The sequence below is a fragment of the Vigna radiata genome, chromosome 7 (genome assembly GCF_000741045.1).
Source record: "Vigna radiata var. radiata cultivar VC1973A chromosome 7, Vradiata_ver6, whole genome shotgun sequence".
In the NCBI taxonomy this organism is placed as follows: domain Eukaryota; kingdom Viridiplantae; phylum Streptophyta; class Magnoliopsida; order Fabales; family Fabaceae; genus Vigna; species Vigna radiata.
The window spans coordinates 42,455,427-42,472,954 of record NC_028357.1 but is presented as its reverse complement, the minus strand read 5'-3'; the positions used below and the strand labels follow the sequence as shown (position 1 = coordinate 42,472,954).

At 35.8% G+C, this 17,528-nt stretch overlaps 5 protein-coding genes across 5 annotated transcripts; 2 read left to right on the top strand and 3 right to left on the bottom strand.

The window, feature by feature from the left end:
• Positions 1-966: 966 nt before the first annotated feature.
• On the top strand, positions 967-3,631 carry LOC106766822 (SPX domain-containing protein 1-like). Its single transcript, XM_014651585.2, has 3 exons — positions 967-1,414; positions 1,927-2,053; positions 2,926-3,631. Exons 1-3 carry the CDS (start codon positions 1,133-1,135, stop codon positions 3,372-3,374), a joined length of 858 nt encoding a protein of 285 aa, XP_014507071.1. The 5' UTR covers positions 967-1,132; the 3' UTR covers positions 3,375-3,631.
• Positions 3,632-3,864: 233 nt separating this feature from the next.
• On the bottom strand, positions 3,865-7,520 carry LOC106766471 (G-type lectin S-receptor-like serine/threonine-protein kinase LECRK1). The gene has a single exon (XM_014651198.2). It carries the CDS (start codon positions 6,981-6,983, stop codon positions 4,563-4,565), a length of 2,421 nt encoding a protein of 806 aa, XP_014506684.1. The 5' UTR covers positions 6,984-7,520; the 3' UTR covers positions 3,865-4,562.
• A 161-nt stretch (positions 7,521-7,681) lies between these two features.
• LOC106766470 (G-type lectin S-receptor-like serine/threonine-protein kinase LECRK3) lies at positions 7,682-10,325 on the bottom strand. Its single transcript, XM_014651196.2, has one exon. It carries the CDS (start codon positions 10,079-10,081, stop codon positions 7,718-7,720), a length of 2,364 nt encoding a protein of 787 aa, XP_014506682.1. The 5' UTR covers positions 10,082-10,325; the 3' UTR covers positions 7,682-7,717.
• A 2,043-nt stretch (positions 10,326-12,368) lies between these two features.
• LOC106766945 (chaperone protein DnaJ) lies at positions 12,369-14,504 on the bottom strand. Its single transcript, XM_014651740.2, has 5 exons — positions 14,343-14,504; positions 14,158-14,255; positions 13,839-13,905; positions 12,874-12,970; positions 12,369-12,618 (listed from the first exon to the last, which is right to left on the bottom strand). The coding sequence occupies exons 1-5, from the start codon at positions 14,398-14,400 to the stop codon at positions 12,540-12,542; spliced, it is 399 nt and encodes a 132-aa protein (XP_014507226.1). The 5' UTR covers positions 14,401-14,504; the 3' UTR covers positions 12,369-12,539.
• Positions 14,505-14,600: 96 nt separating this feature from the next.
• LOC106768976 lies at positions 14,601-17,501 on the top strand. Its single transcript, XM_014654399.2, has 9 exons — positions 14,601-14,694; positions 14,859-14,986; positions 15,115-15,196; positions 15,696-15,778; positions 15,907-15,945; positions 16,665-16,735; positions 16,812-16,926; positions 17,052-17,154; positions 17,298-17,501. Exons 1-8 carry the CDS (start codon positions 14,649-14,651, stop codon positions 17,124-17,126), a joined length of 639 nt encoding a protein of 212 aa, XP_014509885.1. The 5' UTR covers positions 14,601-14,648; the 3' UTR covers positions 17,127-17,154; positions 17,298-17,501.
• The last annotated feature ends 27 nt before the right edge of the window (positions 17,502-17,528 follow it).

Sequence of the window (17,528 nt, the reverse complement as noted above, 5' to 3'; positions counted from 1 at the left end):
AAATAATTTTGTTATTTTTTAATTTTGAAACATAATATATAAGTATTAATGAATTAAGTCATATTATCATTACATATCTTTATCATTTATATAATACAATAAAAATTAATATTTTAAACTATTATTTTTATTTGATTTTAAAATGAGCACCAATTCAGTGTCTTGGTTGTCTAACTAAGTACAATAAATTAAAATAAAGTGGCAAAGTTAAAAATATCAATCTATCTCACTAAATAAGTAGTAGATTGGAGGACTCGTCTGCTAAACTTTTGGCTTACCATATCAATCTCACACACTTATACTAATATTTATATTTTTCTTAACGTATTATGAATTACATCCATACTTGAAAACTAAAGAAAATAAAAAATTAGATCCTTACTTTTGTTTAACCGAGTTAAGTTTGTTTTAGGTGTCTTATGGTTAAGAAAAAATAATTCACAAAAGGTACGTGAAGTAATTATAGAAGTAACATAAGGTAAAATTAGAAAATACATGTTTAAGAAAAGTGATAAACATCAGAAATTAAAAATAAAAAAATATTTTAACTTTTTCCTATAAAAATGACTATTTTAAATTTAGTAGTCCTCTTTTAACGTGTTACAACTCCTTCATAACCACAAGCCAAAGTGAATTTTGTTTTCTATCGTAATTTTTTTTGTCAAGAAACTTATTACTTTTTATTTACTTATAATTAATTTTGGAAACATTTAAATTGAATGTATATTTTAATGATTAGAAACTGCAAACAGGTGGAGGGCAGAAGATTAGAGTTATATGAATATAAGTGGAGTTAATCTAACACTTTGTTTAATTAAAAAGAAAGAAAATCGAAATGCAGAGGTTGGTAGGTAGCAGAGGGCGACAAGACATGACAAAAATCACTCCTCTCTCCTTCCTTCCTTCCTATACAGTACAAGATAGAAGTAGTGTGGTAAGTTTGAAGAGAAAGAAAGAAAGGAATAAAACCCCAAATATACTGTTTTTACGGATATTCCAACAATACCCTCGAATATTCCCTCCCTCCAACCGTTATATCTATCACCGCTTTCATCCTCTATTTCCTCTCCTCGCTTCCTTTCTCCTTACCAAAATTAAATTCTTCTTTCCAACGTTTTCCTAACAGAAAGCCATGAAATTCGGAAAGAGTCTCAGCAGCCAGATCGAGAAAACCTTGCCGGAGTGGCGCGACAAGTTCCTCTCCTACAAGGAGCTCAAGAAGAAGCTTAAACAATTTGACCCTCCTGCTGCCGCCGATGACCGCCCCGGAAAACGCCACAAGTCTGATTCTGCACCCACTGCCGCCGACATGTCCAAGGAGGAGACCGACTTCCGTAACTTGCTCGAGAGTGAACTCGACAAATTCAACACCTTCTTCGTTGAGAAGGAGGAAGAATACATTATCAGACTCAAGGTACTCTCCTTGATTCCTCTCTTTCCGTCTCCTCTCCTCTTTGGCTGTTGCGTCGAAGATCTGTTTCTTTTTTGGATTTCTTTGTTTCTTTTTTTTCTATTCAATGCTAAATAGCTAAATACCAAACTTCCAGGATTTTTTTGTTTTTTGTGTTTTAGTTTTTGCCTGGAGGAGCTTGACATTTTTATTGGCTTTGGAACAAATTTTGATATTTTTCGTTAGCATTTGGTTATGTTATTGTGGAGTTTAATATTAATAGTGAAGAAACTTGTAGATTCACAAGCTGTGAACATGGATGGATGACGTTGAGATTAAAAGAAATTTGGGGTTTTGATTAGGCAATATGGTGAAGATTCTTATTGCAGTTTGGCAATGCTAATTTGTCTTGTTTTTCTTCTGCACAATATTCTGTATGACCTTTTAATTTTTATTTGGGCTGGTGCAGGGTGATTTATATGATAAAACAGTTAGATAACCGGAAGCTCTAATATTTGTTATGTTGAAATATACAGGAGTTACAAGATAGGGTGGTCAAAGTTAAGGATTATAGTGAAGAGATGATGAAAATCCGCAAGGAAATTGTGGATTTCCATGGAGAGATGGTCTTGCTGGAAAACTACAGTGCCCTGAACTATACAGGTACTTTTAACTTTCATATGTATTGTTATATTTGCTTATTTTTCTTTCTTGTTATTGAAATCTGGATTCTTTACATTTTAAAACTTTGCCCTAGTTCTTCGTAGCGTTACGGAACTTCTAAGTACTGTGGGAAAAATCAAGTAATAAGATGGAATAGGATTCGTTTCCAATACAAGTTGTCCATTGCTCCGAAAATAGTATTTTTAGACTTATAGGCACTTATATAAGTACATTGGATGGGATGGAATAGGATTCGTTTCCCATACATATCGTCCATTGCTCCTCAAAATTCCTTGGCCAAGTTGGTAGGACAAAGCATATGCTTTTTCTTGGAATAAATAATCTACTTTGAACATGTTCATGTTTCTGAAATTGGACATCTGGCCCTTTTATTTCATACCCCTATAATCAGGCTTACTATTCTTCTATCTACTTGGTAAGGAAGCCAATTCAAGAATAGTATGTCATGTTTTAATTAAATATGATGCTGATTTAATAAATATTCCCGTTGCAAAATGCGCAACGGTCACATCATCTTAAAGCATAAACGATCAGGGAGTTTCACTTTTTTTTTTCTTGCCACTCGAGAGTGATTCTGATTTGAAAATGCCAAAAAGGCACATGGAATATGAACAATATGTGGTTTTCAGACTGATTTTCCGTGATAATATTATCTTTACTCTGCATTTTTTAGCTGGAAACCATTGTCAGCTTTAGATCTAACTAGCTCTAAAGATATGCGCTTCTATGATCAGCCCGCAGTTCGTTATCTTGAGCATAAATTGAAGAATGTGATACTTATGATATTTGTTTCTTTAAATCATTTGTTCCATTCGAGTTATCTAATAGTTGCCTCAATTTTCATTCCACAGGGCTAGTGAAAATACTGAAGAAGTATGACAAGAGAACTGGTGCTCTCATCCGCTTGCCCTTCATTCAGAAGGTCTTGCAACAACCTTTCTTTACCACTGACTTGCTCTACAAGCTTGTAAAGGAGTGTGAAACAATGTTGGACCGTCTTTTCCCTGAGAATGATCCTCCTCCTGTTTCTGGTGAGACAACTCCCCAAGCTGAAGGTTACGATCCTTCAACTTCAACCACTACCAAGAGTGATGGTGGTTTGCTGATTCCCAAGGAATTAGCTGAGATCGAGTACATGGAGAGCCTATATATGAAGAGTACAGTATCAGCTTTGCATGTTTTGCAGGAAATTAGAAGTGGAAGCTCAACTGTTAGCATGTTTTCATTGCCACCGTTGAAGATAAGTGGTTCAGAAGAAACATGGAAGAAAATTCCGGTTCTTGAACAAGCAGCCAAGTAACCTGCTGGGTTACGTTGACAACAAACTAGTGGGATGACTATTTTCTGATCACTTTTTTTTTTTTTAAAAAAAAAAATTGGATGCCTCTGTTATGCATGCCTTAGATACTAACACAGATGTAAGATGCTAAATGTAAAGATGGAATTAATTTTATAGAATTATAGGTTCCATATAATAAAACCTCTGGAATTTAAAGAAGTTATGTTTTGACATTTTGCTAACATTCGTATTCTGTTGTAATGTAATTATATTATATATTCCGTATCTGGTTTATATAAGGATGCATTTGGAGATCAGATTTACTAGAGCCCTGTATTAACCTCTATTTTTTCTACTTGGCAATAGTAGATGACGCTCTAAGCTTCAATCAGAAATGGGCGTTAAAGAAAAACTTAATGGTGCTAGTGGTAGGATTAATGGTAATTTCATGCAATCGTGAATCATTGAGCGTGTTTTAAATTTACTTAGAAAGTTGAAAAAGACGAAGAAGCAAATTAAGTTACTTCGACGTCTACTGTTCTAAATGCGAATTCACATAGAGGTGAATATCTACGTTGAAAAACGTGTATGTAGAAGCTCCCGTTTACACACACACAGAATAATTCTCCCGTCTCTATTCAGAATCCGTGAATAGAACATCTCTTTGATAACCATAGTCTAGTCTGGTTCTTAAAACACGGATTTTTTTCATTAGCGGTTTGGGGATATGATAGGATATTTGTGTTAATGAGATACACGGTATAACCTTCGTGTTTGTGTTATGGGGTTCAGCTGTAGGAGAAGGGTGTATGGTATAACTTCAACGAGAAGAAACTATAAACATAAAGACTCAAAAGAAAGTTATATAAAAGGTTAAAATCGTGTAATGAAACATCCTTTTTTCTTTAAGCTGTGATTTCAAAATAAAATTACATTAAGATGAAAATTTTCCTTAAAAACTACTGTCTCATGAAAGAAAAATTAAAGATAACCAACTACATAATCAAACATTTCTTTATTGGACAAAAGCATCAAACAAACCTATATTTGCTGCCTGAACAGAAATTAACATGGGAAATTACTAGTTCAGCTTGTCTTGTTACCTTAACAGCACCATAAAATAAGCCTAACAAGTGACAGTAAGACAACCGCACGTAACAGAAGACAAACAAATAAACTGAAAAGCATATGATTCTTAACAGAGAAAATTCAAGTAGAATTGGAAGCGGGACAAGGAGGAATTGCTATGTCGGTGACCCCTTCTAACATCAATACGACACTCTTCATAGTTGGGCGAAGAAAAGTTTCATCTTGGATACACCAAAGTGCCACTTTAACCATATTTTCCACGGCAGTTTTGTCATCCACCACTTCCCAAGGAAAAAGCTTATTGAGTTTTCCTGCAACAAAACAGTTATAAGCCCAGGAGCAGAGACTAACCGCCTCAGGTTCAGGGGCATGAACTTCGATGTTTCTTCTGCAACATAAAATTTCCAACAGCATTATTCCGTAGCTATAAACATCAGTCTTGACAGATATTGGGACATTCTTGTTCCATTCAGGGGCCAAGTACCCTCTTGTTCCTCTGGCCCCTGTCATGGTTCTGGTTTGGTCGGGCATGAGAAGTTTTGCAAGCCCAAAATCGGATATTTTGGCAGTCCAGAACTCATCCACCAAGATGTTTTGAGGCTTTATGTCACAGTGAATGATTGGCGCCTCACACTCTTCATGGAGATACATTATCCCTCTAGCAATCTCCACCGCTATTCTTACTCTCTCATCCCACTCTGGACGTCTCTGACTTTCACCCACGAAGATAAGGTTTCCAAGGGAGCCATTGGACATGTATTCATACACCAGAAGCCTTTTAGAACCCTCCGCACAGAAACCCAACAAACGAACTAGATTCCTGTGACGGGTTTTTCCAATGGCTCTCATTTCTGCTTGGAATTCCTTTTCTCCTTCTTCCACTAATTTCTCCAGTCTCTTCACTGCAATCAACCTCTTACCTTTGTCCAACGCCCCCTTGTAAACTGCTCCAAAAGACCCTTTTCCCAGTTCTATCTTGAAATTATTTGTTGCTCTTTTTAGTTCGCTGTATGAAAACCTTCTCAAAGTCACCTCTTCGTTCAGGCCCAAGTTCCCAGTTTCCATCAATCTTTTATACTTCAAAATCCGAATCTTGAACGTGTAGTGGCTGGATACGACAATGGTTGAACATAAAAGCAGCGAAAATACGGATGTAATGACAATAATATGCACTGTGGCTTTATTACTTGTTGCTTTGATTGGTGGTGGTTCAGGAACAGGCACAGGATTGTCGTTTTCCGTCCGATTGCTGAGGCTGTCTCCCACTTTCCACAGTAACACTGAGGTTATGTACTCGCTTAATTGCCGTCTGAGATATCTCAAAGGCAGCCTTTGTTTCATGCAGCTTACACCGTCGTAAAATGCAGCCTCACAATTGCAATCAGCCAAGCAAGCAGCGGAGCATTCTTCTTGTGACATTTCAGCCTTGAAATAAGGAAAATCCACCCACACAATATTCTCCTCCGACTTCATCTCATACGAGGTTGCGCTGTCTTTCTTCCCCCAACAATCTTCTTTCAGAAAGCTCCTTTTGCAGCCCAGAGTGGAGTCGTTTGGATGTATGGAGATAAAACCCGAAAGACAAGAGCATAATGGTTGAGCGTCATCTAATGTACAGTAGCTGTTGAATCCACAAAAACCTCTTACTAAACACATGCTTTTTAAATCCGGCCATTTTGCCAAATTTTGGCTACTACCATTCTTAAAATGCGCATACAGACGAAATATCCCATCATAATTCAGGGTTGCACGATAGATGATCCGGTTTCCATCGTCAGCTAAAGATGAATTACTGATTACACTTAGAATCACCTTAGTCCTCCCATGACTGCTTTCATTCAGAATCCGCAGAGTACCATTTTCGTCGAGAGGGTACTGATATTGGTCACGGCGATTCAAAGCAAAACTAGTATCAGAGGCCCAGTAAGCATCCGTTCCTGTGTCAGTTGTGTCCACTGGATACAGAACAAGATTTCCGTCATCCTGCATCTTGAGACGAAAGCGTCCACTGGAATGGTTGTTCTGTGATGAATTGCACACCAGTTGATGTCCGTTTGGAAGAGATTGACCACCTAACAAAGTATCTGTTGGGTAATCGAAACTCTGCCATATGATGTCGTTTTTACTGTTGTAGAGCACAAAGTTTCCAGAATCGAGCACGGAGGCAGAGGCAGCTTTTGCACTGAAATTAGCTGCAATAACCTTCTCTTCTCGTTGGTCGTCTGTTAGTACGAGTTTACCGTCCATGTTTAGTTGTAGCTTTGCACCTGAGGTTACCGGAGGATCATTCCGTTGCGCAGTCCATACCACTGTCTTGTTCTCCCCGCTAACCAGCCAAATTGCAACGACAAAGTCACCACCTTGTTCTAGTGGATAAAAACCAAATGCAAATTGAGCAGAAGGAGAAAGCCAGAAAGAAGGAGTAGTAGTACTCTGTGCAGCAAGTATGGTTCCGAGTGGTATCTGATGCGTTTCAACTCTTGTCCCCACAGCCACAGACATGAGCAACAGGCAAGTTATTATCACGGCAACGATGTCCATAACATTAGAATTTGATGATTTCAGTCTGAGAAACCAGAAGCCAGATCGCTATTTTCTATTTCACTGCATTTGCCTGGTTCAAATTTAAGCAAATTGGTCTCCCAAGACTTGCTTTTCTTGCTCATTTTATCAAATCAACGTCGTCCTGTCCCTACCAAAAACAGAGAGCATCTTAAGAGAATTAACACTCCAGGACTTCTTATGGTCAAGTCTTTCGGTTACCAAGTAAACAAAAGAACAAAATATAGAAGAAAAATAAAATTCTCTATTTCCTATTAAGTTATGACGATAATGGTCAAGACTATCTGAGAGACGAGGTGAATTTGTGCCATAGTTTTTCTATCATATATAAAATTGTACGAGTGTTAATTATAATATCTCTCAATTAACATTTAACTGACTACGTAATTTTGATTTCTTGAAAAAAAATATTTAATTTTTATAGAGATATTTTTGTTTTACCAACCAAAGCTTGAAAGATATGATATTTTATGAACACTTTTTACAATATTTTTGATAACAGGATATGAATTACCATTTCATTCATCTATTTAAAACCTATTCAGACCCACTACGAAAAGTAAGGTCTTTTATTTCATGAACTTTGAAGGTGGCAACTGGTGAGTAGAGAAGCTGGGTTTTGATATAATTGAACCACAAGAAGAACTCAAGATGAAAATAAAACTACAGTAATACAGACACAGAACAATGGAAGAAGATGTTCCTAGAAATATTTAATGAAGAGGGTGGGCTGGAGAGGGAGGAATTGGAATATCTTTCAATCCTTCTAACATCAAGATTACATTCTTTATCAAGGGGCGAAGAGAAGGAGTGTCTTGCACACACCACAACCCCACCTTCACCATTCTTTCCATTATCTTCCACTCAACACCTTCATCCTCCTTAACAAGCCTGTTTAGTTGCCCTTCTGCAAAACATTTATATACCCAGCTGGAAAGAACTATCTCCTCTGCTGAGGAAACATTCATTTCTATGCTGCGTCTGCGGCACACGATCTCCAGAAGCACCATCCCAAAACTGTAAATGTCAAATTTTACCGACACTGGTGCTTCCTTCTGCCATTCAGGTGCCAAGTACTTGCTTGTCCCATCATCCTCTTTTCTCATTCTTGAATGCTCAGACTTCAGTAGTCTTGCAAATCCAAAATCAGAGATCTTTGCAGTCCACGCTTCATCCATTAGTATATTTCGAGGATTTATATTGCAATGGATGATGCGGACCTCACACTCGTCGTGTAGGTAAAGGATTCCTCTAGCAACATCCAATGCGATTTTTAGTCTGTCTCTCCAGGATATCTGTTTCTCATCATTGAAGAGAAGACTTCCCAGAGATCCGTTTCTTACGTATTCGTAAACAAGGAGACTCCTAGCTCCATCGATGCAAAAACCAATGAGCTTAACCAAATTCCTGTGATGTGTTCGAGCAATAGAAGTAATCTCATTCCGGAATTCCCTCTCCCAGTCACCGGCAGCAACTCTCTCCAATCTCTTTACAGCGATACTTTGGCTGTCGTCACCTGTTTCGCCTCTGTAAACCGCTCCAAATGATCCTCTTCCTATCTCTTCCGTGAAGTTTCCAGTGGATTTGACAAGTTCATCGAAAGAAAACGAACGCAGAGAACATTCTCCAGTAAATCCCAGGTTCTCACTGGCAGACAACGTTGTATACTTATGTACCTTCCGCTTGTAAGTGAAGAAAATGGACACGGAAAATATCAAAGATAAGAATGAAATGGAACCCAAAGTAAAGGCCAGAATCATTATCAGACTGTTCTTGTTATCCGTAACCACCTTGGATTTAGGTTTCGGAAAGAAGTTGCTTGGAATTAGATTTTGGACGGTTCCTGAAGCATTCTTGAAGAGTGCAACGACGGATAAATTCTGAAGCCATCTGCCATATGTTAGCGGGAGTCCGTATTTCTCGCAGTTGCCATTTGAATATAACACTGCCACGCAATCACAATCATCCAGTAAAGACTTTTCGCACTCTTTCTCCTTCATCGGTACGACAGAATATGGAGTATCGAACCAAGACACATGTTCCAACTGAGTAATATTATACAAAATCATTTGGTTTGGGGCTTCTCTGCTTCGGCAACCATCTAGTGCATAGGCCAGTATGCAGTCCTGAGACACGTTACCACTGTTGTTGGAGGGGACGAAACCAGGAAAACACTCACACACCGCATCTCCTGTTACGTTTGAGCAATAACTGTTAAACCCACAAAACCCCTTGATTTGACATTTCTCAATCGAGGTACTCCACAATACTCGGACATTTGTAGAGCCAACGCTGTCCTCAAATTGGTGTTCATATAGTATCAGGTTCCCGTCTGCAGCAAGTGTGGCACGGTAGATTGAACTTGTGTTGTGTGATTTGTTTCTAGGGCTAAAATTTTCGTTCAAACACAAAATCCCAATGCAAAGAGAGCCTGTGGCATCAAGTCCGAGGAGCTCTGAGTCGTCAAAAGTGTTTGAAGCCCAGTAAGCATCAACGAAATATCCTCCGCTGTTCTTTGGATAAGCAACGAGGTTTCCATCTTGATGCATGAGCATATAGAAAGCTCCACTCGAATAGTCTTTTTCGGACACACTGGAAACCAGTTCGGCGCCACTAGTTAAATTCTGACCTCCTAGTAAGGTGTCAGTTGGATAATCAAAGCTTTGCCAAACAACAGTACTGCCATTGCTATAGAGCACAAAGTTTCCAGAATCAAGCATAGATGCTGAAGTTGTATTAACAGTTGGAATGAGAACAAGGCTTTCTCTCCCACTTAAGAAAAGCCGCAGACCAGTGGTGGTGATGTTCAACGTTGAATTTGAGGGGAGTGGGTGGCTATCACGGTTAGCAGTCCACACAATAGTTTTTTGAGGTGGACTGCCACCAAGCAGCCATATACCCACAGCAAAGCCATTACCTTGTGGGTAAAAGCCAAAAGCAAAGTGGCCAGAAGGTGACACCCATGAACTATTATTCCCAAATTCAGCAGAGAGTCCAGACCCTGGCTTTATGACGCTCTTACCTTTTTTTGCAAATAACATGCATAGCAGTGAAAACACAACGGTTACGAAGGCCATAGGATTCGGAAACTCAAACAAAACTCTTCTAGCTTATCAAACTGAAACTAAACATTATTAAAGGGATTACTTAACAATTCTCCGTTAATTTCAAAAGTTGACAGACTTTCGGGCAGCTGGTACGATAGCAATGGAATTCACCTTTCCAGAGCCAGTTATGCACTATCTTCCAATGTCGAGAAGAAATGAAGTTGATGGAAATTGACGGATTTTAGCCGGTTGTGAGAGTGGAATGTCTGAAGTAGTTCACACGTTCAAATTCATTTCTCCACACAATCATGGAATGGAAGAGTGGCACACACGGCAATAAAATAAAGGATCGGATGTTGATATTGTCACAATTCTTTTTAACAATGATAATAAAATGCATGTATATTTGAATTTACATTTAAAAATAAATATTTAAAACATATCAATCCTAAACTATTATTATATATATATATATATATATTAAAAAATTATAAAAAAATTTGTTAAAAATATTTTTTTCTAATAATAAATTCACAACTCTTTTTTATAATATTTTAATATATTTATCTCTAATATTTATTATTATTATTATTATTTTTATTTACTATATAGAATAATTTTGAATCGATCGTAAAATATGTATGAAGTATCGTTATCCTAAAGTTTTCAAATTGTCATTTCTCCTTTATAAATTTCACATCAAAGAGACACTCTTAATAAATATTCATATGAACTAATATATTATTTAATTTTTTTATTTTTTACGCTTCTTTATAAAATTTATATTTTTTATGATATTTTATTATGCTTGTAACGTATTTTATTCTTATAACGTGTGATGAATGTAAAAATACGTATTTTTATCATTATCCATATAAATAAGAACATATAAATAATAAAAAAGTAATTTTTCACTATAATATTTTTTAACATCCATTTAATTTTATTTTCAGTACATTTCATTTTTTTTATGATTTATAAATTTGATACTTATAAAGAAAAAATACCATATTAAATGATTTTTTTAGGATATGATTTAGAAATTTGTTCAAGTGAAAAAAGGTGCTACAAAAAGTGAATAGTAGTTAGAAAGGTACTTTTAAAATTACCGAAGGGTACTGTAGGTATTAAAAGAAAATTTGGAATATTAAAAAACTTGGAGGTAGAGGAGAATCTCCCATGATTTTAGCGTTGAGTTGGGCCGTAGAAGCCCAATTGAAAACTGGGTTTTATTCTACTTCATGTCCAAAAAATGTAGAATTTACGTTAAAGAAGGATTTTGTTATTATAAATGTCTGTCTTGTGATTTATGTTGCTGGTATCAGGAAATAATTGTTAAAAAGATGACGGAGTACAGAATAAGTAAAATGAAGGCACAACGTTTTGTACTGAAAGTTTGCATAGCTTAAATGTAAATACCATATACTTACACTTACAGTTAATTTCATTATCATCACCACCGCAACACACAGTTACTCCCATTTTTGTATTATTATACTATTTTATTTTAATAAATAACAATTTAACATTTATATTAATTTTAATTGTATATTTACAAACTTTATTCAAGCTTACAAATAATATATAATGACAGCAGACATTTAATATTGAACATGCCAACTGAGAAATCTGAATCGAAAACAACAAAACAACAAAACTAGGTTGAAAAACATAACAACGTCACCAGAGAGATTTGATGTATTTATAATTTTTTCCTTATTCATATAGTAAGGAATTTTAGTCTTTAAGATCGTTGTTAACAAGGCAAATCATTTATACAAACACTAACTATATTTTTAATTACTACTTTTTTTGGATTTGTTTTTAATATTTCTTGTTATATACGTTTATCTCTTCATGCTGAAGTGTTACCTGTAATATATGTTGTGAAATTTTGCTTCTCGAAAGTATTGACTGTCGATTAAGAGTGACTTCATGCTCATGTTTTATGTTTTTTTTTTTTTAACCAAAGCATCTTTCTTTAAAACTCAAGAGCTAGACAGCAAAAAACGAATTTCCATTTTTTTTCATGTGTATAAATATGAAGATAAAATTGTTAATTTTACTATTGCCAGATATATGCAATAGTAATGATATTCCATGTTAAAGTTTATTAAATATGACTTTATTTAAAAATAGTTTGTTTCTACCAAATTACAGATTTGTCTACAAAAGTCATAAATTTGGAAGGAAAAGACAGTTTCCTTATTTGTCTTTTATTTTTGGTTTGGCCGACCATGTTTTCTGTTTTACCAATGTCACATAATTTGTAAAAAACGAACATTATTAGTATAACTATATAATGGACATACAAAACTCAACTCAACCATGGAAAAATTAAGAATTAAGACAAAATCGTATTGGTACAACTGCAGAATACATTATTGAATACACATTACAAAAAGACCAACAAAACAAGCAGATCCCTACAACCTTTTTTCTCTCAGTATAGCCATTAGGAAATCTTTAACTCAATCTAGCCCAGCTTTTAATCATCAAATGTGCTCATGAATCCACCACGAAAGCCAGCCCCATTACAAGATCCACACAAAATATCCTTTTTACCTCTGCAAGGAACAAATATGTTGTATAGAATTAGATTGAAGCTAAACCTATGGCCCTGGCAATTATAATCCCAAGTCCTTCCACACATCTGTGATGGTTATTATACAAAGACTCTATTTTGAGACTTGGACTACATATATTAACAGCCTTATATTAATAAAAATCACGGCTTACTGAAAGTAATTGCATGCAATGTCAAGGAATCAAAAGAGAACAATTGAACAAATATACAAGTTCAAGTGGTATGGTTCAGTTACCTGCATAGCCAACACAATCCACCGGCTTTAAATTGTCCGTTGAAGTGATCTTCAGAATTAACGCCAGTACCTTTGCATTGACTGCACGCTATTGCGCCTGCCAGCCAATTCAGCAAAAACATAACAACCGAGTGAGTTTGATACTGATGTTTCTAATCATGGAAAGAGAGAAAATACTTCAAATATCAGCTAGCTCTCCAAGAAATTGGAAACAGGCCTCAAATATGCATGGAAAAAATCCTGACACTTCATCAAGAATTATTGATGAAGACCGGTCTTAATGTATTCTTCTTCCAACCTTAGCCTTAACCTAGCTATCAAACCCAAATACAAAACCAAGACCACTCAAAGTCTACCTTCACATGTTTATCCAAGGCATATAGAAATACCAAGACTAAATAAGATAGGATTTAGCCAAGTGCTAAATAGACAGATTCATCTGTTTGAATCAGTCACCATTTCCACTATTTGCTTGAAAGATGGTTTCTTTTATTGTGAATGTAAATGCTCAATAGAGAAATCATCACGAATAGCTAACTGAAACATGATAAGCGTCAACATACCTCCAGACTAATTGGGTTTCTTACTATGAGGATATCCTACATCCCCACTGAACCTGTATGTCTTTGACAATTTTTGAGGTGATATCATTATTTGGCTAATATCTTTGACTCAGATGGGAAACAATAGTGTTTGGTTTAATAGATTTTAAAGACATCATTACCTTCACTATTGACACAACAACTTTTTAGGGAAGGTGTAAAATTTCTCAATATAACAAGAACTGAAAGATCTAAATGTTAATGAGGTCTAAGGTTTTCCTGTTCTGAATTTTGTATAAAGCAAACCATTGCTGTATGATATCATACAAAGGCTGTGACTAATTTGAACCGTGGTTGAACAAAGAATAAGAAAGGTGAAAAAACTCTTTATAAAAAGAAATTAAATTCTGAGTTTTCACTTACCATTTCCATCACAATCAGAACAAACAATGGTCTTAGATTTTGTTTTTTTAGTGTCATCTTCTGTAGCCTGCATTAAATAGAAATCAGAGAGGGATTCAAAGGATACGCAATTATGAATTGTTAAACACAACAGTAGAAATGTGCAAGCTACATGTGCCATATCCCATTTCTTAGACTCTTTTTCCAAATGTTACTGGACAAAACTTGTCAGCCTATGAACCACACATGATAGCATGATGACACAAAAAAGGAGAAAGAAAACTGAATACAAAGCACCTTATTTGTAAATGGGATGCTGAAATTAAACTAAAATTCTCACCTTAACCTTCAAAGACCGAAAGCTTGGAGCTTTAGAACTCTGACACGCTTCCTTCACCCTAAAAGTCTTTCCGGTAACTGAATAACCAATAAGTGTCCCTATTAAAGTGAAACAAATTCTCATTCAATTGTATAAGCACCGCAAATCCCAAGAAAGAACAATTAAACAGAGAGAGTTATTAATACCAGGTCTGTTTGGGGATTCCAAGGAACAAATAGGAGCAAAAGAAAGAGAGTGCGCCATTCTCAACCACAGGGTCTTAAAATATCAAACTGTGTAGCCAAGTTTGGTCTGAACTCTGAACTGAAATGAAGGAGTGAGCTCAACTAATACAAGTTTGAGCAGATAAGGCCTTCGAATATGTGGGTAAATTTCGTGCTTTCATTACTTTAACGCCCTTGGTCGTGTTGCAATGAATAGTGGGTATTTTGGTAAAATCCTTCTTCGTGTGCATAAAACAAAGACATGGATTTTTTTTGAAACACAAACAAATGGCGAGCACTCTGCTGTCCGTACACCGCTTTCTTCCCTCCCAAAGTAAGCTTAATTGCGTGCAATTTCGTCAGATTCGTCCTTGTTCTTTGTCAGTCTTGTCAAAATTTCCATTCCCTTTTCAATAAAGTGTGGATATTTTCACGAAAATACTGTGGGAAAAATTTATTCTGGTGTTGGTTTATCGTGTTTTCTTTTCGTTATTTTAGAGAGGGAAAATATCGGTTACATGAGTGCTTTCAGAGCTTCATTTCGTGGCCAAGCTCTGTGCAATTCAAGTTTCTGTGGGAGACAAATAGCTAGAAGCCATGGAAAACGTTTTGTTGTTCACTCACTGGTTGCCACTTCACCCTTTCTGTTTTCTCTGTCAATTCATCTATCAGTGCTTATAATTGTGGTTTGCATATATTTGAAGTCTTGATGTGGTAACTATGAATTATAACTTTGACTTTTCTTTGTTGACAGTTTGGAAGGAAGGTGAGGTCCGTGAAGAAAAGAGAGACAGTGATTCCCGAACCAGATTACAGGATTTCAATTGTGCTACTCGGTGGTTACTGATTCTCTCTTTATTTGTATGTGTCTTACAACATAGTTTTAGAATTTCAAGTAAGCATAATGCTTACTGCATAGATTTTATCTGTAACTGAGGATAATGACTTGGTATAATCGTACATATTTGAGCGCATTGTGCATCTTGTTCTTCCCAAATGAACATCTCATAGGCCAGCATACTTTCATATATAATTTGTAGACTTTGCTGAATAATCTATCTAGAACTACATAATTTGGTTGGTAGCCATTTTACTGGGCTAGTTACAATCTCTTAAAGGATTGAATTTCATTCATTTGAAAATTAAGCACCCTTACTGACCGATAATGTTGCCTTAGTTTTGGGTTCTTTGTAACTTGGTGAATTCAAGTCTTTTCAAATGAGTTTAACTAAGACTTTTAACATCTTTTGAACATTATAATTCAGTCTTACTTTCCTTTTGGTACATACGCACTAACATACTAAAATCTTATGTGGCTTAAAATTGTACAATCAGGTATTGCTGGTGGGTTGATTTACACAGATAATCTAGTACCTGCAGTACCTGTTGGTCTCCTTGGATTGCTTCTGTTGTTCCAGGTGATTATTAGTAAAAGACGGTGTATCTAAGAAAGGTGTAGCTTGGCTCACGTACCTCTTTTCCAGAAAGGATATGACATTTCTTTTCTGATGACATTTCTCTTCTCATTTTTCTCTTATTTCTTCAGACTACCAGAGTGAGATTTGTCTTTGAAGATGATGCCCTGGTTTGTTACCTTCTTAGTTCTCCAAAAACTATGTTCTATGTATAGTGTTATTTACTTTCTTGGCACTTAAACTTCATTATTTACTTTCTGAAAAGCCTTTATATTTTGTCTTATTCCTTCTAAAAAGTGTGTTGAAATTCCTTAGTTCGAATTAATCAGAAAAGTCCACTACTTATGTTCATACTGCTAAGGAACATTTAAAATTTAGAATACATACTGCAGTTTTTAGTTAAATTTTTCTGTTCAGTTTTCAAATGTAAGAGCACAAAATGTCATGCCATTATATAATTGAATCCATCTCAGTTTTTTTTTTCTTTATACCCACAAGCAAGTAGACCTTGTAATTGTAAATCATAACAACCAACCCTCTTGGTTTCTGAGAACAATGTTGTTTCAAACATTTATGTCTTAGTTGCAAGTTCAATGCCTCTTTTATATCAAGCATTGCATGAGTTTATTATTGGATTACTCCAACTTGATGCAAAAGGATAAACTACATGACTAAACAATCTGCAGCTTGATCGATTGTAATTTTATGTGGTTTATATTTATTTGCAATTATCATTCAGTTTCAGGTACCATCTTAGTATATGTAACTTCATCGGCATATTATATCTGTCTGCATGACTTCATGTACTTGTATATTCATCATTCCATGCTGTTTTTTATGCTCTCTTTTTAGTTATTCATATTAGTTGTATATAAAATTTCTGGTTTAGGAGGTAAGGATAGGTGAACAGCTCCAGGAATCAGGTGAGAATGTTTTTGTTGGAGGAGAAAACCGCTGGAAGTAAGTACCTGATTTCTTGTATACGCTTACCAGAATTTCCCAAGAGTAGGACAAAAACTAGTATGATATGCTGCAGGTACTCAACATTTGTTAATTGGGAATTCTGGTGGCCGAACTTCCCTATCTTGGTTTACTTCAAGGAGACGCAAACAAAGCCCGAAGGACAAATCCATTTCTTTCCCATTATCTTTGTAAGCAGTTTGGACGCAAGTGTAGCCAATACACATAGGAGATGGCTAAGAAAATAAATTTCATTTGCAGACATTAAGCTTCGGCGTTTCTTTTACTGTTCTTGGTATTTTATTTTTATATGCAGAATGGTAAGGAGCTTTATGAGGTTATGGTGGAAAGAGCTGGCCCTTCAAAAACTAGTGGACCAAAGGAATCCTAAGGATTGAGCTATGTTCTTAGAGCCCCAGGTATAAAATCCTTAAAAACCATTTAGTATCTTCTTCATATGATAATGAGAATTAGAAGATTACTACAGGAGGATTTAGAATTCTTCATTTTACTAACATATAGCATCAAGAGTGGCTCTAAGCTTTGTTCCCGTGTTTTACAGTGGGGTGTCTCGGACACCATTAAAATCGAGGGAGCCCTGGAAAAGAGACATTTTATGTTGAGATTGCTATTTGTTTGTGGTAGTGTGCTGAGATGAGGAAACACTGTTCTCGCTGTTTCAAGTAGCAGGAAAGCTTTATTTAAACAAGTAATTCAGATGTAGTTTCCTCTGCAACAAAAAAAAATATAATTCAATTATTTTGAAGTCTCGTTTCACATGTATATAGTTCAT